This window comes from Pyxicephalus adspersus, chromosome Z, assembly GCF_032062135.1.
Source record: "Pyxicephalus adspersus chromosome Z, UCB_Pads_2.0, whole genome shotgun sequence".
In the NCBI taxonomy this organism is placed as follows: domain Eukaryota; kingdom Metazoa; phylum Chordata; class Amphibia; order Anura; family Pyxicephalidae; genus Pyxicephalus; species Pyxicephalus adspersus.
This window is the reverse complement of record NC_092871.1, coordinates 64,061,816-64,086,497: the sequence shown is the minus strand read 5'-3', so window position 1 is coordinate 64,086,497 and position 24,682 is coordinate 64,061,816. Positions and strand designations below refer to the sequence as shown.

The window sequence follows — 24,682 nt, the reverse complement described above, 5'->3', positions numbered from 1 at the left end:
CCTATTTACCGTGGCCGGCTTTAACACTTCCGCGCTGGGGTAAGGGGACACTCCCTCTCCTCCATATGCAAGTAAGTTTAAAAGTAAGTTATATCAACTAATGATGCATAATGTATCAGATGAATAATATATGATTAGTAACTAATGATTAGTTACTAATCATATATTAATCATCTGATAAATTATTATTACTACACAGTATTTATGAAGCACAATCGTATTACGCAGCGCTGCACGAAGTCGATAGTCATGTCACTAACTGTCCCTCAAAGGGGCTCACAATCTAATGTCCCTACCATAGTCATACCATTTACCATTAATGTAGTCAAGGTAAATTGTTGGTGGGAAGCCAAAAACGTTATAAAATAAAGAAGTGAACCTTACTTGTAGAAGTGAAACTTGCTAGTAGCTGCAGCATTTCCCACCCTCGGCTTATACTCAAGTCAATCATTTTTTCTTGTTGTCCAAGGTAAAAATAGGTGCCTCGGCTTATATTTGGATCGACTTATACTCGAGTATATACAGTAAATGAAGCCGCAGAATTTCATGACTCCACTTTTGGTAAGTCAGAGAGATTTGTAGCCACAGGTGCCTGTTCTCAGCTGACAAGAGTGGCACTCAAGGTGGTCTCCTGCTGCTGTAACTCATCCGCTTCAAAGTAGGACACGTTGTATGTTCAGATATGCTCTTCTGAATACATTGGTTATAATGACTGGCTAATACAGTTGCCTTTTTATCAGCCTGAACAAGTCTAGGCATTCTCATTTGACCTCTGGCAAAAGCAAGGCTTTTCCAACTCCTGTTCACTGGATTTTTTCCCTTTTTTCGACCAATCACAGTAAACCTTAAAGATGGTTATGCATACCATCACAGTGGATAAACAGTTTCTGAAAAACCCAAACCACCTGCCCGGCACCAACAACCATGCCACATTTAATGCCATTCTGATGCTCAGACTGAACTTTTGCAGCATGCTGAAATGCATCGAGTTAAATGCATCACTATGTATAGAATTCAGATGACAGCGCAAGTGAAAATGTACAATACACATGTTCTATCTTACAGGATTGAGTCTTATGTCTTGTACCATCAGAAGCAGTAATGCACATTTTAGGTAACAGCTAAAAAAAAATATTTAGGTAGAAAAGACTTAAGAAGTCCCTTCTATACAAAGACTTTACCTGCTGCTACTTTTTAATATTTAATACTTCTAATAAAAAGTCCTGTTTGTGGGGAGGAGCAGCACTGTCACACTAGGTTGATCGCACACATGGTATTCTACAGTCAAGAGTGTAAACTAAACAGGTCAATCAATGATTGAAATTTTAGTGTTGGTAACCTTCTGGCAATACAACACGTATTGTGATACAAGGATCACGATACATTCATTCAGATTTTAAAAAAATGGCCACCACAAGCCACAGCCCACCATATGCATACAATGAATAAAAAGGCCAAAAGCAAATGCTAAAAACATTTGTGTGCCTGCCTGCCTTGTCTCCCCCTGCAATAATCTATTAATTAAATTAATGTGGTTAGCCCGGTATATATTTACTTTAAATGCTGTAAGAAAAATTCTGGAAGCCCCTGATATCACCACCACCAAAATTCACATTGAGTTGTTAATGCAGACCTATCACCAAAATTTTTACTTTATGTAAAGTAAAAATTATTTATTTTTTTTTTAAAGCCTTATTAACAAAAAAAAAAATCCCTCCCCTTATCTATCTACCGCCACGGCAGTAATGACAGAATGGGAGCGTGGAGCCGCCTGGGATACTCACATCACGCATTCCAGGAGGCTGCTGGCTGCTCCTTCCACGCATGCCCAATCACATGGTTCTGCAAGGCAAGATCAAATGACATAGCCAGAAGAAGAAAGAAGAAAGAAGAAAGAGGAAGATGGCAGCATCCGGCACTTCCACTGTGCCAGTACCCAAACAAGGACATCTGTGAAAGTAGAGTGTGATTTTTTTTTTTTTAGTTAAGTTCTGCTTTAAGCACAACTAGCCAGTGATGTCACTTTTGCTAATAAAGTTATCATTTTTTTAAGGCACACACCCCAACAACCAACAGCCACTAAAAAGATTGTCTGACAGAGTCACAAAATAAATTGATGTGCTTCTTTTTAAATTGATACAATGTTGTATGCCCCCAATATTGCAATACAGATGCTCCTCGCTTAATGACCAGGTTCCAGTCTTGCAACCTGGTTGTTAAACAATTTAGTCATTAAATGAGGAGCATAGGAAAGACCTGGTCAGCAGCACTGCGAGTGTGCAGCGCCTGTCATGGACAATTTCACTGACAGTTTGCAGACCTAGGATCAAAGAGAATCACAAAGGAGGAAGACAGACTGAACCCAGAAGCCTGAAAAGGAGTCACTGCATGGTACACTGTACTGTTGTACAATGTACTCGGTCATAAATAGGTAAATGAGGAATACCTGTACTACCAAGAATTTCTTCTCAATACAGTAGAATAAGGGCCATGACTGAAGGGGAGGCAGGTGGCCTGTCTCCATCACATGACTATCTCTTTCTTCCAATCACAGAGCTTGTTCTGTGGGGCTTTGCTGTATGCCCACTGCAGCCCCTCAATCTTTATGACTTAGATGAAAGGGCGGGTGTAAGGGCGGGGGGGCACATATCATTATCCCTTTTCCATAATTAATAATTAGGCCCGTGGGCAGACATAACTCTACAACAGCATGTAGATGCTGGAATAGTGCATATTCCTAGCGCATCAACAGTTTTTTGTACTCACAGGATCTTTAAAGTGGAACTAAAGCTCTATTAAAAAAAAAAAAGTGATCAGGCAGTGATTAATTGCAGAAAGGGACAGGCAATGTGCAGGCAATGTGCAGGCAAAATGCAGCTTGGCGTTGGCTGCCATGATACCTGGCCCCAGACTCTTTGCGCCTTCACAGGAGATCTATCATTCCAGCCTGGTCATTGAATATTGCTGAAGAACGAGGAAGAGAGAGAGCAAGAAAATGGTGGCAACTATGGTGGAACTGGGGCAGCCAGATTTAGTTCTGGAATAAATGGTGTGAAATGTGTATGTATTACACAGATATACAGCACACCTTATTTATATACATACATACATACATACAGACAAACATGTCAATATCCATAGACATAGCTTTAATCTGTATTGTTTGCAGGAACCATAACATATCAGGCATATTAGCTAATATTTGTGGAAGGTGTAAATTTATGGAATAAGCACTGACATTACAGGAAGAATACTAACTATATAGACAGAAACACAAACAATTTCGTTATGAGCTCTCTGCTGCTCAATGTTTTCCTAATACCACAATGTAAGACTCATAATAAAAACCTCAGATCTCCGGACCCCTTTATTGATATTCCCGCATGCCCGTGCAGCTGGCTCACAAAGCATTCTAGGATTTCCTAAGTTAGGTGAAAGCATTCTAGGACTAGTACCTTAGCACTTCCCCTCCCCTATACCCAGCAAAAACCTAGAAGTTGCCGTACTTGAGATCCCGGTTGACACAGTCGAGGTTCTCCTGGAACTCGTTGAGGAAAGCTCTCTCCCGAGACTCCTGGCTCTCCTTGTTCTTCATGCCATCCTTCAGACATTCGAACACCCGGGTGACACTGGAACGTAGCGCCTGGATAGAGTGAATAGCCAGAGAAAAAGCTTCCAGGTTCTGCGCCTCTGCCATTCTTTCCGCACACCACACTAACAATCGACGACTGATGACGTCAGGTGCCTCCTTGTAAAGCAACAAGGGAAGTTGTCCCTGTGTGATGACGTCACTGAGCCGAGTGAAAGAAAAAGTCAGGAGAGATTGGTGAAAAGAGAGGGCAAAATGGACAGCAATCGTATCATGCATGCTATTGTTTCTGCGATATGGTTTGCTGCTCTTTATAGCAGGGTATATCAACCATGGTCCCTCCAGAGGTTGTTAGGGGTTTCTTGAGCAATGAGCAATTTGCACCTGACAGGTCAGTTTAAGTAACACCACTGATCTTTTTTGCTATCTGTAATGGAGACATTCTTCTCACTGACCAGCAATGTAGGAGGAATTCTTTACACTGACCACCACATTATTGTACCGTGTGCTGTGAATATGGTCATTATAGCTTGGGTTCCCCAAGAACTGAAATTTTTTTTTAATGGTAAGCATATTGGAGAAACATTGCTTTATAGTGTGAGCCTGTTTTAAAGTGACCCTATCAGAATGTAAAAAATCCTAATGCACTTATCTGCCATACAAGACCTGTTCTGTGCATTAATGTACGGTTTTGAAGTGTCTGACATCTCTGCTTCAGCTTATGTCAGTTTAAGGCAGAGGTCTGTCCAGGCAGGAAACAATCACAGGTCTAGAACATAGGCAACAAAAAAGCAGTCAACATGTTTTCATTACTGCTCGTTTTCTTTGAAGAAGAGAGAAAAAAAGAGACTTTATATTAATAAAGTTAATATATATATATATATATATATATATATATATATATATATTAACTTTATTTTTTTAACATGTATGCAGGCCTTTTTTTTTTTCTCTTCTTCAAAGAAAACGAGCAGTAATGAAAACATGTTGACTGCCTTTTTGTTCTGACAATGCTAGCATCCTGGTGTTAAGTGATGCATACCTGGCATTCTATCAATTGAATTTCTATCAATTTCTGTCTGGTCAGTTTGACAGGATATACGTGGAAAGCTCTCCAATGGAGCCCTGGATAGCAGAAAAAACCTGATCATTATTCACCATCCAAAACAAAAAAAAGCAGAAAATGAAACCTAGAACATAGAAGACACAAAGCGAAGGACAGCATCCAAAGAGATACAAGCTGAACTCCAAAGTGATTGTCCATCATTATCTGATCACAAAATCTATAACATTTTGAGTGACATTGGGCTCCATGGAAAAAAGAACCAGGACAACTCTACTGTTGAAAGAAATATCTAAAAAAAAGCCAGACTGGAATTTTGTAAAATGCATATAATAAAACCACACTACCTCTGGGATAGTGTTCTTTGGACAGATAAGAAATGGCAAAAAAAAATGTTTTTTGAAAAATCACATCAGCTCGATAACTACAGATGAAAATTTTAGGCTCTGAAGGAGAAGAACACCAAATCTAATGGTAAGCAAGGAGGAAGTTCAGTTATGCTTTGGGATGGATTTGCTGTGTCTGGCTCAAGGTGTATTGAGACTAGGCAGACACAAGGAAATCTCAAGATTATCAAAACACTCTGAAAAGAAATCTGCTGCTGAGGGTCAGAAAGCTCTGTCTATACCACAGGTGTATCCTCCAACAGGATAATTACCTGAAAGTACACAACTAAAAGTACTTAGGAATGAACAAAACATTTGACTATTCTAACATGGCAGGCCTGCATTGTAAGTTAGGTCATTGATGGTTGCCCAGAACCTAAAGCATCTGAGGGAAAAGAAGAGCCCCAGCTGATGGAAAAGCAAAAGATATGGTAAGTGAAAGTGTCTTTTAATGGTACCCTTCGCAAAAATGAGCATTAAACCTTAGCAGAACACACATTCACTTCAAGGGTAATTTTTCATTTTTTGTCAGCGTTTAATTTTAAAGACCGCAGTAAACGTAGGAAATAACCCAGCTGTAGGCATGATAAAGTTGATATATGTGTATATGTGAAAATCAGATAAGTAAATATGATGAGGAAGAGATGTGGCATAAGGAAAGAACTTTGTGGTGCAGAAAAAAAGGAAAGAAGAAAAAAGAGGCCTATCATGAAGTGTAAAATAAAGTCTAATAAAATGTAACACAGTCCATTGTTTTTCTTAAAACATAACCTGTGTTATACAAAGCTGTCCACCAGCTTGCTGACCTCCATCTGAAAATTCTAGTTGTACTCACCTGGTTCAAATATATACTGATAAGAAATCCAAAGATTTTCATCTGCATTTATTCCATAAGTCCATGTAAAATTTTTAAAGCCTATAAATTAGCATGGCAGCCAGGAAACAAAGAAAAAGTCTACCATGACACGGTGCATTTTTCTTAGTGCAGGGTTTTTTTAAATCTGCATGGAAGCATGGAACAAAGCAAATACTCAAGAAAACTCTCAAGTATATTAAGCCATTTGGCTCAATACGCTCTTTAAGTCCGAGCCGCTTGGAAGTGCTCAGTGTCCCTTTTGATGCTGGTGTATACTTAGGACTTGCTTGATACGGTATTCGTAAATTTAAGATCTTTTCAAAGCTCTCTATTTATCTTTGTGAGTGATAAATATTCCCTTAGCTCTCTGCCTCGCAGTGTATATTTACTGATCTTCTATTGACAGGGTTTCTATTTAAAAACCTAAACATAAAAAAGAAGCACATTCAGCCTGGGATCATTTTTCATCATCATTTAGTGACAGTATACACTGTAGTCAATTCCAGAATATTTATCTTTCCTCATATTGATTCACTCCATCCAGGATTGTTTGCAGATGCATCAGTCTGAGACGCTAGTGTACCTGGATTCCTATATTTGCAGCAAAGATGGGGCATATTTATCACAGAAGCAAGAAAAAAAGACTAACAATTCCACATTTTTAAACAAGTAACCGGTCACAAGACCATAAATAAAAAGGCTTTAATACAGAATATATTGTAGCTTTTCTAAAAGTAGAATTGGGCTCATGTTTATGGTTTTTAGATAAAAATAGTGTTTAAAGTTGTCCAACTACTAAAATCAAATCACTTGACCATTTTTCTATTGCTCAGATTGGCAAGATCACTGTTTTGAGTTTCTGGGACTGCTCAATTCATGTAGTCATTTTGAGTTGTTGGTAATATTCATAACGTGATGCAATTCTGCAAATAAATCTTCAAAGATATTTAAGAGGGGCGTGGCTACGTGATGGCGGCATGAGGAAGCTTTCTATCTGAGCTCCTGCTGCCGATACCATACTGACAGACCTGGCAGCCTCCACACTTGCGAGTCTCTCCTGCAAACTGCATGCTGGCGCTTATTACAGGCACCCATTTCACGTGCTGGTATCAAAGGGTGGTGTGACATTTGTGTTACATCGCCACTCACAGCTCTCTGCGCTGTTCACCATGTTGGGAGTTGACCCTATTAATATCCCAAACTGGTTGGACTTCCCAGCAGAAGCAGCAGCCTCTCTACTGAGGTTGCTATTTTACGTGGGTAGTGTTTGCACGTTGCACTGGTTTTTTTATGGTTCTGCCGTCAGAAGAGACTAATTGTTTATATGATTTTAATGGATTATTTCTTAATGCACTTCTTGCTGCTGTTGATATATTGCTGCTTATGTCATTATAAATAAGGCATTGTTGGATGACCACTGGGTAGCAGTGGATTTTGGGTTAACACACTATGATAGACAGGAATAAATAGTTTGTGTCCTACTATTTTCCTTATTAAGCGTGGGGCATATTAGCCCTGCTGATTGATACAGTATTTTCTGACACACACCCCCCCCCCCCTTGTGGTGCTAGCTAATGAGCAAGAGGTCTAACTTACTTACTAACGGGATTCAATGAGCTTTAGCTACCCGAGGTGGGCATCAGGATAATGTGACGTAATACTGTAAATCTGGCCTTTGTGTTTTCCATGAGGCCCAGTTGATTTCAATATTCTAAGTTTTTATGTGTTGTATGTTTTTATGTTTTTCATGTTCCCTTTTTTTTTTTAAAAGCTGGGTCATATTAGATATATTTACATCATAGACATTTTAAGGGGAGCTGGCAGTGCTTTCCTGAAGGGGCTGTGTGGGGGAGGTCCTGCGCAGGGAATGGCACGGTTGTGCTCTTTGACCTGGGACATGTTAGTTCCCAGTCACCTGCTTCCATTGTTAGCTCCTTGTTAGATAGGAGTTAGATACTTATCTGTAATAGTACTACTCCTATAAGCCCCGACAGTATATCAGGGGCACTATTTACTTTTTCTATCTTCTTTTCTCTCCTTTTTCTTTTCTCTACTTTTCTTTTATTGTCATCCCTTCCAAGCCACCTTTCCCATATATGGTAGGATTGACGAGTGTGATTGGCCCTAGTACAACACTCCTATGCCATTTAAAATCTCATCCATTAATGCTAAGGGGCTTAATTAAACTCTCAGTATTTCTGAACGCCCTTAGTCGCTTAAGATGCCAAATCGCGTTTATACAGGAAATGCACTTTCCTCATGATAAGATACCATCACTTAAAAATTGCCGTTTTTCAAACAGCATATCATGTCTCCTCCCCTGATTCCAAGTCTAGGGGAGTTAGTATTCTGATTGATAAAACTCTTCCCTTTATTATTATTATTATTATTATTAAACAGGATTTATATAGCGCCAACATATTACGCAGCGCTGTACATTCCCTTGACTTTAGTAGCTGTACAGCTTGACCCTGAAGGGAGGTATCACCTAGTAAAGAGAAAAATACAATCCCAACTCTTTACTCTGGTAAACCTATACCTCCCCAATACCAATCAACTATTTTATTTAGAGGAATTCCTTAATGTTGCAGATACATTTGCTGAGAGCACACTGGTGATAGGCGGAGATTTCAATTTGTCATTAGACATAGCCCAGGATATGTACAGGGAGGCTTCCCAACTCCCTTATTCTACTTATTCTACTACGGCTGCTGAAGAATCTACTACGTCAGCATCAACTAATTGACAGTTGGAGAACACAGCACCCCACGGAGCGTGACTATACCTTCTACTCTCCAGTGCACAAAACTTATTCGTGCATAGATTTTCTTTTTCGTGAAACTGGAAGCTATCTCTCTTATGTAAACATCTGAGATTGGTACCATGACTTTCTCCAATCATGCCCTGATTTCGCCTAATGTTCTTTCTGATGTCTCTCCTTTAAAGAGTGGCTCTTGGTCATTCTTGAAATCTGAAGGATTCAGGCTAAAGTTAGAAAAGGAAATCCAAGCCTTCTTTACTCGTAAGAAAGCCTCTGTCCCCAATCTGAATATCTGGAAGCGCATAAATGTTACGTTCACGGCCTAATACAGCAGGGTCATAGACTCAAGAAAGTGTCAGATGCAATTTGCACAAATGCTCCAGGATTTGCACGTTTTAGAAATGGTGTATAAGTGGGGTCACTCTCCTGATACCGAAGCCCAATTACTGATTCTGCGGGAGAAAATCAATTTACTGTGCTGCTCTAAGGCGAAATTCCAGCTTGATAAGTGTAGAGCCTTTTTTGAGCATAGTACTAAATGTGGGAAGGCTTTAGCACGTGCAGGGAGAGCAAAGAGGGCTCATACCTTCATACCATGTGTACATTCAAATTCAGGCAGCCCATTGCACTGCTCTCAAGACATGGCCGATTCTTTTAAAGACTTCTATTCAAAACTGTATAATTTGAAAGAAAGTCCAGATCTGTCCCCCTCAGCCTCTGTGGCCACGATCATAAGTTCTCCGGATTCCCTAAGTTACCTGATGAAGCTCTGTCTTTTTTGAATGCCCCTATTAGTCCAGCTGAATTGCAAGCAGCCCTCACTAATGCGCCTACAGAAAAAGGCACCAGTCCCAGACTGGTTCACCCTAGCGTAGTATAAACGGTTTCTTCGCCAACTTACACAACCGTTTTTGACTGCCAGCAATGCACTCACTTCTGACTGCCCTCTCCTGGCAGACTCGGCCAGAGCCCACAATTTGTCATTTTGAAGCCAGAAAAGGATGCCAAGTCTTGTGTGAGTTATCAGCCAATATTGCTCCTGAATTGTGAAGGTAAGCTTTTCTCCAGTATATTAGCACGCAGGCTGACACCCATACTTCAGGGTCTCATTCATTCGGATCAAAGGGGGTTTCTTTCTCATAGAGAAGCAAGAGATAACACCACTCACACAGTCAATTTGATGTCACTGTTAACAAGATTCCTTCATTGATCTTCTTGGCTGACGCTGAGAAGGTGTTCGATCGCGTGAATTGGGCATACATACGACAGGTACTCACCTTTTTAGGTCTCCCAAGCCGTCTTCTTGAATGGATTCAGGCTTTATATCAGAACCCTGCTGCTACTATTAGAGGTAATGGACTTCTCTCCCACCCATTTTCCATTACTAATGGCACGAGGCAGGGTTGTCCGTTGTCCCCCCTACTTTTTATCCTGCTGCTTGAGCCCCTGTTGCAACATATTTGCAAAAATCCTCATATCAAAGGTACTGTGGTAGACAAAACAAAACATAAAGTAGTTGCAAATGCAGATGACCCCCTCTTCTACATACAGTTAGGTCCATAAATATTTGAGACAACTTGTTTGTAATTTTTGTTTTGTACATTACCACAACTAGTTATAAATGAAACAACTCAGATGCAGTTGAACTGCAGACTTTCAGCTTTAATTGAGTGGGTTGAACAAAAAAATTGCATAAAAATGTTGGGAACTTAAGCCTTTTTTATCACAATCACTTCATTTGAGTTCTCTGTTTATAAAGTAAATCTCCAAATATCAGAAGTACTGGATGTCAATATGTCTCTTCTATTTGTTACAAATCCTACCAGTGCATATTCCCCTTCATTTGTTACATAAATTTAGATCTGAATTTATAAGATTTATAAGTGTGCAACACTGACACCTCCAGACTCAGCAAACTTCTTCTCCGGTTCCCAAAAGATAGAGGGGGGATGGCTCTCCCAGACCCGGTACTATATCATGGGGCTGTGCAGTTGGCTCCTCTAGTAGACTAGTGCAGACACACAGGCTTTAAGGGATGGGTTAGATTGGAAGACCCAATGTCTTCTATTTTGCTGAGTGCTGCTGCATGGTCCCCACCTGAGGACTGCAGTCCCCTTTGTCGTCACCCCTTGATAGGGCAGACACTTAAAGTGGTAGCTAAATATTTTTGGAGTGAGGGCATCGAGACATTCCTTTCCCCGATGTCTCACATACTTGGGCATCCCAGATTTCCTACTAGCAGGAAGGATTTGGTCTTTAAGAATTGGATCAATAGGGGAATCTTGAATCTTTCCAGCCATCCATTTTATGCAGCCCCCTGAAGAGCTCTGCTGACTATGTGCAGTTGTTTCAGCCACCTGCCCGAGACCCCAGAGATCACCCTGCCCCTTCTTGCTCCTACCCCCCTCCCCTCTTACCCCTCCCCTTCTATCCCATATTCTTCCCCTCCTCATCTTTCTTTGATGTTTTATTCTAATCCCATTCCTTCCTATTCTTCTCTCCTTTTCTTTTTGTTTTCAACTGTTTCTGATTTTTGAAAAATTGGGAACTACCAAAGCTTTAATTTTGAGTATTGCACATAACGGGAAGTTGTTTGTTGACTGAATGTTTGCACTGCATAATGTGACAAATAATCGTGGTTTACTGTTTTTATTCTCTCAGTTTTTTATACCCTTCTGAAAATGTGCATACTAAATTGTGCAATGTATTGTTTTTCATTCTGTTTTTATATATTCTACTTGCACTTTTTCTGTGTATGTCCACTTCGGTGGTTACTTATTAAAAAAAAAAAATCTTTAAGAAGTCAGGATGGCAGAGACATCTAGGATCCCCTACAGGTACAATTTTTGGTGCGCTCACAATTAGTTAAAATGTTTAAGGCAGGGGTTCCAAGGACAGGGCTTCGAGGACCAGGTTCACACACATTTTTAGACATCTGTAAAGGTCAGAAAATGATTTAGGGACTGGGAAGTCTGAGAACTACTACTACAAACCTGGCCTGTACACAGCCCATAAGGAATGGAGTTAAGAACCCATAAATTAGGTCTAATTTTTGCCTTCTTTTTTTTATGTAGTCAGGTACATCAGGGAGACAGCAGCATAAGGAAAGATGGGGCAGGGGTGGGTCCAGACAATTTTTTAGGGGGTGGTGTGGGGTGCTATGTTGGTGCTAGGGGTTTAGGTGGGGGAGCCAAGACCCCAACCTAAAACTCAAATTACCTTTATATTTGAAGCAAACACACCATATAAAACACATTATGATATGTATTAATACATAAACCTAAAAGTAAGAGATGACATATCATGGGATGGTATTTTATTTTTTCATTTTTTTATTATCTTTAGTATTAATACTTGAATTTGTCTCCTCTGGTTCAAGAAATTTGCCTCCAATTCCGCAGTTAATCAGTATCTACTCCCACTGCCCCTTCCCAAGCCTCCACACCTGCTCTGCTTTATGTTCCTTTCTCTTGCAGATGTCACTAACAGCAGGCAGTGTTCCCTTTCACCACTACAGTCCCACCACCTGATAACCACCAACCAATAAGAACACTGCCTGCTGTTTTCATTGAAAACAGGCTTTCTAAAAGCAAATATCTGAATTTTTTATGAGTGTGTAACTAAAGTAAATATCAGGGCAATGATCCAACTAGCTTATTAATGCATACAACAGGAGCTGACATTAACCTGAACATAAGTTTTGTCCAAATATTGGACATCCTACTGATTGTAGAATCAATTTGTGTTAATCTGAATACGAACTCTAATCCTTATTGCCCACTGCCTATTTTTGGCTGTCTTGTATTATAGTAGTAGTAAAATAACTCAAGACTGTTCATTGGACACCTATGTCACAATATAGAAATATAATACATATGATTTGTTGTACTTGTTATGTTTTTGAGGATTTTATAGTGTTTTTTTTTTTTTTTATAAATAGACACACTATTTGTGTGTTAGATTTATGAACAAATATGTTAATGATAAAGGAGGCTGCTGATTTGGTCAATGTATGTCGGGGTGGGGGCATGGCTACACAATGCCGGTGTGAGCTGTGTTTTATCGGAGCTCCGTGTCCATCTAGACTACTATACAGCAGTCACTAGTTGATCGGCTGATTCCGATGCCTAAATCAAGGAAATCCAAAGGCTCCAGTAAGATTCCCGGACGAGGGAAGTCTGTTGAAGTACTTCCCCATAGAACATGCTGAACTCCCGGGGAAGACTGATTCCAACATAATGCCGGCACATGCCTCGACCACGCATTATGTGAAGAGCAGGACTGCTGCAGAGGATGATACTCCGTCTGCTCATACACGCAGCCAGGACTCGTCCCCAGTCTCGGCTCCTGCTTCTCCACGCCATGCTATCTTTAATATTACCCTGGATCGCCTTGCTTTTGAGGCAATAGATCTTGACAGAGTGCACAAAGTAGGACCGCGGAGGGGAGCTATGACAGAGTACCCCAGAGACGTCCTACGTCGGGTCCATTATTTTTATGTGAAAAAGCAGATTCTTCACAAAGCCTGGCAAAAAGCCCTAAAGACATTGATGGTGCCAGGGTTCAGATATTCCCTGATCTATCCAACTGCACTCTCCACATGAGACATCTACTGTGACCTCAGCTGGACCTCATCACTATTTATTCTGCAAATTACAGATGGGGCCACCCTTTCCATCTGGTGGTGACCAAAGATAATACCACTTTTGCTCTCCATACACAGCCCAACATTCGGCGCTCTCTGAGTTTTTGGGTATGAAACCCATTTCGGTCCCCAACTGGCTGGACTCCATGAACAAACCATCAGGGACAGGTTCCCAGGCTCCTGCAACCAACTCTGGATGAGACCCTCCACACCATTGCGTCATCATTGTCTTGACCCATCAAGTTCCCATGAACCATACCCTACCATTCAGACTGGGGCGGAAACTCATACCTTAACTCAAACACAGCAAGCACAACTCAAGCACAGTCCAAGAGGCAATGCGGACCGAATAGGCCCTACTAAGGACACAGGAAGATATCAGGAGGTTCTTGATAATAATATTTCATATATTGGCTGGTATCAGCACTAATCTAGGGTCTGAAATATCTGATGTTTCTTTTCTACCCCACTGTGGAACATTGATGTTGTCCCCCCAAGAGAGACTTCACTCCTTCGAACAAGTGAACGTTAAAGTTAAGTTATATCTCCTTTTCTGGCTTGTTCTACCCAATTGTTTACAGTAGTTCTTTGGTTAATTCATAAAATTACTACTGCTGTTGCATATGTGCTACACCACTATGATTTAGTGTATGTTAGAACGTAATATTCACTGGTTTTTAAGGGATTGGTTATACATACTTATGTGTCTAGATCTCCAGAAATTATATTAGCATGATATCGTTGTGGCCATAGATGTGTCCATTGCTTTGTTTGCCATTGATTGCACTACCCCCGAAAAGGGTGGTTGGCCTCACTGCGAGGTTAAGAGCATGTTTACATCCTTAGGGCTCTTTGGTATTTGGGCCCTTTTTAGGACCACACCCTGGTAACCTGTTTTCTTTTTCCCCACCCCCATCCAGGCACCGTACAGTATCTACATTTACAGTATATACATATAATTTACCACCGATCCACCATGGATGTCACTACAAACTACCTTGAATAATGTTTGAGGTTTAAACTCTCCAACCAAAAGGTCCATTCTGCTGGACGACCTCATTAATTGCATTGTTAAATAGCTTTCCTACAGAAAACACATTTTCGACATGATGAAGTTCCTAGCTTGCATAACTGATGATTTCAAATTGAATATCACAGTATTTCCCCCTGACTCTAAATCAAGAGGGGTCAGTATTATTCTAACCATGAACCCTAATATCCATACTCTCTGACCCAGAGGGCAGGTTTCTCATTGTGCAAGGCAAAGTTGACTGCCATTTGTTTACATTTCCGAATGTATACTTACCAAATTACCAGATTACAAAATATTATAAAATATCCTTTCTAGAATATGTATTGGCAGTGATTTTGGAACTTGACACTGGCACAATAATATTAGGAGATGATTTTAATAATATGCTTAATCCAGCCCAGCTTTGTAGCTTGTCTTTGTAGTCCATGAAGTCAGCGCTGAGGGCAGATTTTCTGCGCTCAGCTACACGAACAGTCTTTTGTAGCTGTTTGGTGTGATTGTTGTGGCAGGGTCGGGGGTTGGCAGGCCAGGTGTAGCGGAAGGTGGCAGGGGCAACTTTATCCAGAGCCAAGGAAAGAGAGTGGTTTAACTGGGTGGCAGCTTCATCTAGGGAGGTGATTTTGGAGAGAGTAGGGGTTAGGGACACAAGACAGTTTGAGAATAGGTTGTGGTCAAGTTTATGGATATCTCACTGCCATTGACCAGGTCTGGGATGTGACACGGAGGGGGGCAAGAGTTCGATAGGTTGAAGGTACTAGGGTTATGATCAGAAAGGGGAAATGGCGAGTTATCAAGGAGGGTGAGGTTGCAGAGTTTGGAAAATACTAGGTCTAAAGTGTGTCCGGCAATGTGTGTAGGGCCATTGATGTTCTGTTTGAGTCCAAATGAGGAGGCAATGGAGAGCAGTTCGGCTGAGGAGGGATGGGCAAAGAGAATGGGGGTGGGCAGGTCATGGGAAAGAATGTCTGGGAGCCAAGAGGCAAAGTTATACAAAAATTGTAATACTGGGCCGGGGGGCCGGGGGGCAACAATAAGGGGTAAGGGGCTGAAAAGACAGACGGAGTGGACTTTAAAAGAGGTGAAAATGAGAGAGGATGGGGTAGGAAGGACTCTGTATGTACAGTTAGGTGAGAGAATGAGACCCACACCACCCCCTACTCTGTTGCCAGGTCTAGGGGTATGTGTAAAGTGCAGGCCTCTATAGGAGAGAGCAGCAGCAGAGGCAGAGTCAGAGGAGGAAAGTCAAGTTTAAGTGAGAGCCAGGAAGTTCAGAGATTTAGAAAGGAGAAAGTTGTGTATGTAGGTTAAATTATTGCCAACATATCTGGTGTTCCATAGATTGCCAGAGAGAGGGGGTAAAGACTTATGGGTAGGGTGAATGGGGATTAGGTTAGGACTCATATGATGAGTCAGTCACGGAGATGGCCAAAGGCAAGAGATGGGAGTTGCAGAGTAAAATTATATGTCCAAATCCTGCTGTTATTCCCTGAATTACTCCCATTGCACTTACAATTTTGGCACTTAAGATTTGGGCACATGACCAGGGTCCCCACATTACCTTGCCTGTTTAAATAAAAGTGCTTTGGGCCCTGACGATGGATGGACTGATAGGAGTAACTAGGAATTTGGGATATCAGTTGAACCTGGGGAGGGGAGGGGTTGGCAGGGCAATAAATATCAATGTGCACTCAGCTGGAACTAAGGGATAGTGAACAGATAAATCTATGGGGAGATTAAAGGTAATGCAATAAATTCATCTACACTACCGTGTTTCCCCGAAAATAAGACACTGTCTTATATTTTTTTGGGCTTCCAAAAACACACTAGGTCTTATTTTCAGGGTAGGTCTTATATACTTTTTTTAATGAAAAAAAACACTTACCATATTCCCAATTTCCCCTTACAAATTCCCCTTCTGATCACTCTGTGCTTTTTTTCCACTGTTCGGCAGTTAGGACATGGGACAGCAGGTGGCGCTGTTCCGGTTTCTTTCGCTCTGCTTTACAAACAGGAAAAGACACGATGCTGGCAGAGGAGAGAAGAGAGACATGCTGCAGCCAGAGACACACGCAGGATCGCGTATCAGGTGAGTATATTATTTTAATTTTTTTTTTTAACACATTTTTAAGGGCTCACTAGAACTAGCCTGGTTACATGCACTTCAGCTTCTGACAGGCGAAGTGCATGTAATATCACTCCGCCTGTGACAGGAGCCGGAACTACAAGGAAAGCATCGGCTTGTGCGGCTGTGTGTTAGCCCGCTGTGTGTACGCCCGCTGTCTCCCGCTCGGTGAGTACTGTTTTAATTTATGTTTGCTTTTATTTTTTTTTTATTTTTTTTATTTTTCTACTAGGTCTTATTTTCGGGGTAGGTCTTATATTAGGGCAGGTTGGGGGAAAAGTGCTAGGTCTTATTTTCGGGGTAGGTCTTACTTTCGGGGAAACACGGTAGGAGACGTACCATACACAATCAGATGAGGGTTGCAGGGGAAAACAATTGGAAACACAGGGGTGAGATTTGGCAGACAGAATGGGAGATGTACCATACACAATCAAATGAGGGTTGCAGGGGAAAACAATTGGGTAAACAGGGTTGAGATTTGGCAGGCAGAATTGGAGACATACCTGTAGAAGGAGAGATAAATACAGATTAGTTGCAGGCAGATGAATAAGGTGAATTCATCAGTTATGTTATAACAGGATGATGATGATTATGATGTAATTCCTTGGATTCATTCCCATTGCACTTATAATTTTGGCACTTAAGATTTGGGCACGTTACCAGGGTCCCCATTTGACCTTGCCTGTTTTTTAAATAGAAGTGCCTTGGGCCCTGAATATGGATGGACTGATATAAAAGATAAACCTGAGCTTGCACTTCTTCACATTTATAATATGCCGAGGAAGAAATATAAGCACTCTCTGCTGCGGCATCTGTTAAATGCTGCAAAGGGACGCATACAAGCATGTTGGAAAAGCAACAACCCTCCTACCTCTAGCCATTGGCTGAGGAGAGTGGCAGATATTTACTGTATGGAGGACATGATGACCTTCGGAAATGAAAATGTTGAAAAGTTTACGCAGACCTGGTTCTATTGGATCCAGTTCAGCACCCCTCCAGAATACAGCTTGCTTTTACAACAATCACAGGTTATTATTATTATTATTATTACACAGTATTTATATAGCGCCATCATATTACGCAGCGCTGTACAAAGTCTATAGTCATGTCACTAACTGTCCCTCAAAGGAGCTCACAATCTATGTCCCTACTATAGTCATATGTGGTTAATGTAGTCTAAGGTCAATTTAGAGGGAAGCCAATTAACCTAATTGCATGTTTTTGGGATGAAACCCACACAGACACAGGGAGAACCTGCAAATTCCATGCAGATAGTGACCTGGCTGGGATTCAAACCTAGGACCTAGTGCTGCAAAGGCCAGAGTGCTAACCTCTGAGCCACTTGTGCTGCCCAGAGTCCTAGCCTCAGTCCTAAAGGGATAGGTTTTCCTCGAATTGGACTGAACGGTGATATATCTGTAAGTGCTTCATTACTCACCCCCCAAACGCTCAAAGTTAAAATTCAAACCTAGATACTAGGCTTCTTAAATTGTTGATGATAACTGATATGTAAAATTTGTACATTGTATATGTTTGATGTTCCTGTTGAAATTGATATGCTTTTTCTGTTTGAAAAAAAAAAAAAAAAGTATGTCAGGGTTAAAAACATGGTTGAAAAAATGGTTGTGCTTTGACTTTCCAACACTTATCAAAAATTGAAATACCAGTTTGCTTGAACTAATGCTTTAAAATGTGTCTCAAATTTATTTGCAAATATTAAGAATACTTTTGCCAATTGTCTTCAAAACTACGGCAGGTCTGGGTAATTTCAGGTAGGTAAACGCTCCTAGATTTGACTGGGTTTTAAGAACCCTCACACAAAGTTAAAAAATTGAAAAAAAAAAAACTGCCAATGCCCAAAGTTGCAGGCACAAAGGCTGTATTATGGTGTAAAGTAAGATATTCAGTAGCTAAAGAACAGCTGACCTTGGCACAGATTATTCATAGCAGACAGCAGGAGGAGAGTAAGCAGAAAGGGAGGTAGAGAGGGGGGACTGATTATTCTGTCTGCAACTTGTCCATTTTTCTCTTCTAACATTCCAATAAAGAAAAGATCGATTTGGTTTTCATAAGTAGATGTTGTGAAGTTCAGCTTTCCATGTTGTTGGTTCAGCAGAAAAAGCTCCTCTTAAGATCTCTCCCCTCATTCTGCTTTAAATACAGTTACCGGAAGATGGTTTGCTAACAAAAATGAATCCTTTTTACACAGGGAGGAGAGCAATAAAGAAAACAGTATGAAGTATGCTCTTTTTTTAAAATGCTTGCTGTCTGGCTATCATGTTCAGTTAATAAATTATTTTCTTTCTGGTTCACTGACCTGGAACAAAAATGCTGATTAGGGGTCCTAACTTTACTTATCTGCATGTTTGTTTCAGGTCATTGTTCATTAACCTTCCCAGCGGTAAGACCGAGTGTGACTCGTGGTAAAAAAAAAACCTAAGAAGTTTTTTTTAAAAAACCTAAAAAGTAACCCTGAGCCACACTTGGGGTAGTTGAAAAAGTAAAAAAAAAAAAAAAAACACCTGGTCCCATCGACTTCCTGCCATCCTCTGTCCTCGTCCTCTTCCTCGATCTGTCCCCCGGCAAGTGCGCTGACATTCCCTGGAAGTTCCCGGTGACGTTGGTGCGTGCAGCCGTGTTTTGTGTTTCATCCTGGCATAGCCAATCAAGATAGCCGAAGAAGAAGAAAGGAAGATGGGGACATCCTACAATGGACCTAGGATATGTTAGGAGACAATTTTCTGGCAGGCGAACACCACGTCCTGTTTATTCTCTTTGGCGGCATCACTTGCAGCAGCCGGGAAGATCAGGCAAATAGCTGTCAGTCCTCTGCTTTCCCTTTGGCTGTGAATAGTCACTTGGCATCCCCTGCTCTGATACTGTGTGCAGCTGAAGGAAATTTAGATTTTTGCCGAGACTAATGAGCAGAGGGGTTCCTGATCTCTAGCGTTTAGCTGGGCTGATCTGCTGCTGGTGTGAATTTCGTTTGATTTACTATTGATGACCTTGCCTGTTCCTGATCTTTCGATAGTAGGCCTCCTGGACCTGTGACCTAAAGTCCTCTTTGTGCTTCTCCTTTGATACCTCTTCTGGTGCTGCTCTATCTGTAGTCTCCTGGTCCCTTGTGCGTTAAGTCCTGGGGGCAACCGTGTGCTGGGACACACAACCAGCCTCCCGAGGTTGAGCGGGGGCTTGCCTTAGGTGAAGACTATGGTGTTAGATTGGGGGAATGGCATCTAATGAGTATTGTTGGTGTTCAAATTCAGGTGGTCCTTATATTCGATTGGAATATGGCTGTTCGAATTCGGATAGACCCGACCCGAAAAAACAGGGGATGCAACTTTGCAAATTCGCTTCTAGTTCCCGGGGATCCCGTTGGACTCCTGTGTTCCAAGAAGACATACTATAGTTATGCTAGGGCTGCAAGAGCAATCAGAGGAGCAGACCTGACAGCTCCGCTCCTCTTATTGCTCTTGCAGCCCTAGCGGAACTGTATGTGACTCCACAACTTAAAACTGACAGGATGAGCAGCCGTGGGAATCCTCTTGTCAGTGTGGGATCCCCAGGCACTAAAGGTAAATGGCGAGGAAAGATAAACCCTAATGACAGCTCAAGCGTCACCAGAATTTTCCTTTCTCCAGCCAATCATAGAGCACTAAATGTGAATAAATGGGGAGACCTGTCCCCATTTAGCCTCTAGTGCCTGGGGATCCAGTGGGACTCCTGTGTTCTTGGATAGAGAATCTCTGTCCAAGAACACATACTATAGTTACGCTAGGGCTGCAAGAGCAATCGGGAACGGAGCTGTCAGCTCCACTCCCCTGATTGCTGTTTCCGCCCTGTAGTATGTGTTCCTGGAAAGACTTTCTCTATACAGGAACACAGGACTCCTGTGTTCTTCGATAGAGAAACTGTTTCCAAGAACACAAACAACTGATAAAGGGCTGCAAGAGCAATCAGGGGAGCGGAGCTGCATTGCTCTTGCAGTTCTACACAGTCCCGAACAATAACCAGAATTTTCCCCCTATTGGCCTTAATAGTTTTCAAATTAGACGTTCGATCACCCAAACAATATCCCCCTATTCAATCAAATAGCTGTCAAATTGAATAGTGAGATATTGGACCAACACTACTAATGAGTACTGGTGCTGAACAAGGGTCTTACAGGATAAATGAGTCACATGGCTTTAGTTCAGCTTTAAGTTAGTTTGAACACAGAAAAGTTATCTATCTATATATATTCTCAGTAAAGAAGTGTTTTTTTAAAAAAAAACCTAAGTGAAATAAAATCATAGAAATACAGGGACTGGCTAATAATTGGATTTTCTGACTTCATTACTTTTACAAAATTCAGAGAAAAAACAAAACTCAAAAGAAAAATAGTGACTCATTTGAAATTCAATGGAACTGGATTTTACAAGAGAAGGAGATGTCAACAAATGAAGCTTCTACTTAACTCTTTAAACAGATTCCTATTAATCCCATGGGGATTTCATGGCCTATTGAGATTTCTGTAACATTTATTCAACAGGCACTACAACTCTGCATTGGGTCTTGGCTTTAAATACAGTGTATCTCCACTGGGTCCTGTCTATAGCCACCTCTCACCAGTTTCCTAAACTTCACTTTGTTAGGTCTTCTTGTACACCATCTTTATTGTGATCTACCACTGGTTCCACCCTCCAGCCCCTGCATCCCTTTAGCCCTGCAGCCTGATGTATTTTTAGCATCCCTGGCAACACAACTGTAAAGCTGTACACAGCTGAAGTTGATTTCAGAGGCAGTTAGCTCCTGACTCTGCTCTCAGTCACCAGTGTCTGTTGTAGCGTATAGCTGGGCTAATCTGTGCTGTGGTGTGTTACGTCTGATTTAATGTTGCTGACCTTGCTAATTCATGCTGCCTGGACCCAACTTTGCCCGTGACCCCGACTCTGGTTGTGTTTTGCCCTTGTGTACTTAGTTTGGTGGACGAAAATTCTTTGTATGACTTGTCTGGACATGTTTCTGTTGGAATCCTAGTACTGCTTTATCTGTGGGCTCCTGGCTTACTGCCAACCGATCTCCAGACACCATTCCTTGCTCAGTAAGTCCTGGGGGAAACCGAGTCCTGGGAGACTCAACCAGTCTCCCAAGGCTGAGCGAGGGCTTGCTGAAGGTGAAGACTGCGGTGTTAGATTGGGGAACTGGTGTCTGGTGAGGACTGGTGCTGACCAAGGCCTTATAATGGCCTCACTAATTGAACTCCTAACTGCTAAAATTTTAAACAAGCTAATATTTTGAATTTTCAATTAATTAATCAATCATAGAATGAGCATTCATGTCATAATTGTTGGTCTGCTGGTTTTCTTTTACTCTACTTCTACTACACTCTACTGCACCTAATAAATTATTTGACATTTAAAAATATAATTTCCAGGGCGGATTGCGCATGCGTGTGACGAGTAAGAAGCTTCTTACTGTTGGCTCCCGCCCTGTGCCTCCAGGTTTACCACCGCACCGAGAAATATAACGTGCAAATAGAATGCCACTCACAGAGAATTGAGAAGTCGAGGGGCACCCTCTGCGCCCATGAAATTGGCGCCTTCTTCTCCCATTAGGGCTCTACAATGGATATAATGATGACGGCCACTAGGGGGCGCATGCGCAAAGCAAGCGGGCGGATGTGAGAATCCAGAGCCTGCTCTGCTCTACACCAGGACAAGCAGGGCTGCAAACGGGTACATCAAGCAGCCGTGTTGGCATCAGGAGGCTTCCTAAATGAGGACCAGTATGAAGGAAACCTTGCAGCTGGAGAAAATCAGATGCTGACTCTCGGTAAGAGTCGGCAGCAGCGTGTGTTAACACAGGCACCCTCAGCATGCAGGAGAGCCAGGATGGAGGATTCCTCTATTCACATGTGTCAGGAAAAAAGTGAGTGCTCTAGTGAAACAGAGATGTATACAGAGAGCCTGCCCTCAACACCAGTGGTTCAGTTACAGCCTTCAGATTCAGAAAGCATTTTGGAAAAATTTCAGCTAATGTTACATACAGCATTGGAGAGTACTTCTTAGAAAATTACAGAGCACTTTAAAAGGGAGCTAAGAGAGCTGGGCCAGCGTACAGTACAACTTGAGGGGCGAGTAGATGATGCTACAACTGTCCTAGAGGGGCACGAAGAGGATATTGAGTATTTGAAACAGGAGGTACAGCTTTTACATCATAAAATGGAGGAATATGAGAACAGGGCTCGCCGCTTTAACCTCCGCATACGTGGCTTACCAGAAAGCATAAAAGGTCTTATTACAACCGTGACTGCCATTTTTTGTGATATATGTCCTAAGATAGCAGTGGAAAAGCTAGAATTGGACTGTGTACTTGGCACATGTTAAAACCAAAAGCTGATGGTCCACCAAGAGACATTGTGGTTAAGTTGCATTACCTCTATGTTAAAGATGCGATAATGAAGGCAGCAAGAAAGGAGGAACCCCTCACTTTTCAAGGTCATAATTACCAGCTCTTTATAGACTTGGCTCCAGCAACGATATTGCGCTGCAGAGAGATGAAACCATTCCTTCAGATCCTACAGAATCAACAGATCCCCTATAGATGGAGCTTTCCCTTTAAATTGTTATTTGCATATGAGGGCAAGCTGCAAGCTATCTCTTCATTAGAGGAGGCCTGAAACCAGTTTCAGGAAATGGGACTTTATGCCTGTGATCAATATGAGAAATCAAGCCAGGTGGAAAATCCTAACCCGCCAACATCACTGTTACGATAAAGACACTTGAACAGGAGGTGGACCCTCTGTGCTACCAGCACATTTAGCCGAGGTGATATCAGAGGCCCAAAGTCTAAGGTACCGCCCGGTATTCACCAGAGCACCCCACAAGGGGTGTTGGGCTTTGCTGCAAACGGCATCCAGGTTGCGGCCCTCAGACTCACCCGTGCAGGTAGCAGCTGACAGCTGGAGATAACCGAAGGCAAAGTACAAATTCGACAGGCAGATTCAAAACCGAAAAGAGGACCGGGTCAGGGCAAGCCAAGGTCAGGAACAGGAAAACAAGACTGGAATCCGAATGCTCACAGGAACCTCAGGTAGTACCACCTATTGCTGAGGCAATAAGTGTTTGAGCCCAGCATATATAGGGAGACTGACAGGCTAGCTGGGCGGGGACTAGAAGGACAGGTGAGAATCAATTAGCAAGAAGGGCTCGGCAACTCCCCTAAGTCCAGAGCCAGCAGAGCAGCTAAAGCATAGTGGCAACAGCTGCTGCTTAATCAGACACTATCAGGAGAACAACAAGTACCAGATCAACAGTGCTGCTAATTTGTGACAATCACGAATACCTGAAATACATCAGCAAAAGAGGACTAAGGAGCATAAGGTCACAGATCCACTTAAACGTTTGAGACTCTCTCAGAGCAATATCTGAATACTTAGATTTTTTGTGCCCTCTCTTTTTCTTTTTTCTTCCTGCTTTATTTAAGAGGTTATGGAATTAATGTTATTATTATTATTATTATTAATAAACAGGATTTATATAGCGCACACATATTACGCAGCGCTGTACATTAAATAGGGATTGGTACATTAAATAGGGATTGGTAAATGTTGGTTACAAATGTATAAAAAGGCCCCTTATCAAATGGATATAATATTCTGGTAAATTTGGTTATTTATCTACTAGCTTATCTTGGATATTTTTTATGTATTTGTGAGGAGCTAGAAAATGGCTTGATGTTAATAAGTAGTTATTGATGGGCCCTGGTCCTGGTGTAGAGGTCACTGCGCTCTCTTGTAAGTTGCCAGGGATATCCTCCGCCATTTAATTGGGGGATATGCCTGACAACATTCTTGGGGCGACAGTAAAGATTCTGTCTTCTCTTGTTTATATTGCATTTTTGTATTATCAGAAAGGGAGGAGGCGGGCTGAGAGCAGGTCTACACTCCGCACACCCTGGATATATATATTATGCATAATGTATAGTGTTTTTTTTGTTCAGTGTTACCCCATGTCTTAGTCTGTATTTTTTCCCTTTTGTTTCCGGTGTAAGGCAGGCGGCATATTGTATAAATATTTGTGATAGGAAAAGGGTATATACGAATTACTTGGAAAACATAGATAAATGGTAATTTCAATACTCTCTCTTAATGCACAAGGTCTTAATTCCCCAGTTAAAAGCTCACAAGCCTTTCGTTATTTTCATATACGTTAAGCAGATGTAATATGCCTACAGGAGACACATT

The 24,682-nt window shown here is 41.6% G+C and overlaps 2 protein-coding genes across 2 annotated transcripts in view; one reads left to right on the top strand and one right to left on the bottom strand.

Annotated features, from left to right (window-relative positions):
* Window positions 1–3,738, bottom strand: part of MED27 (mediator complex subunit 27) — a 247,720-nt gene extending 243,982 nt beyond the window's left edge. Inside the window, exon 1 of the mRNA XM_072430758.1 lies at window positions 3,507–3,738. Within this exon, the coding sequence (XP_072286859.1) occupies window positions 3,507–3,697 (191 nt within the window). The 5' untranslated portion in view covers window positions 3,698–3,738. The remainder of the gene's footprint in view (window positions 1–3,506) is intronic.
* Window positions 3,739–3,839: 101 nt separating this feature from the next.
* NTNG2 (netrin G2) overlaps window positions 3,840–24,682 on the top strand; it is a 196,368-nt gene continuing 175,525 nt past the window's right edge. Inside the window, exons 1-2 of the mRNA XM_072430751.1 lie at window positions 3,840–4,154; window positions 4,677–5,469. The gene's annotated coding sequence lies outside the window, so the exon portion shown is untranslated. The remainder of the gene's footprint in view (window positions 4,155–4,676; window positions 5,470–24,682) is intronic.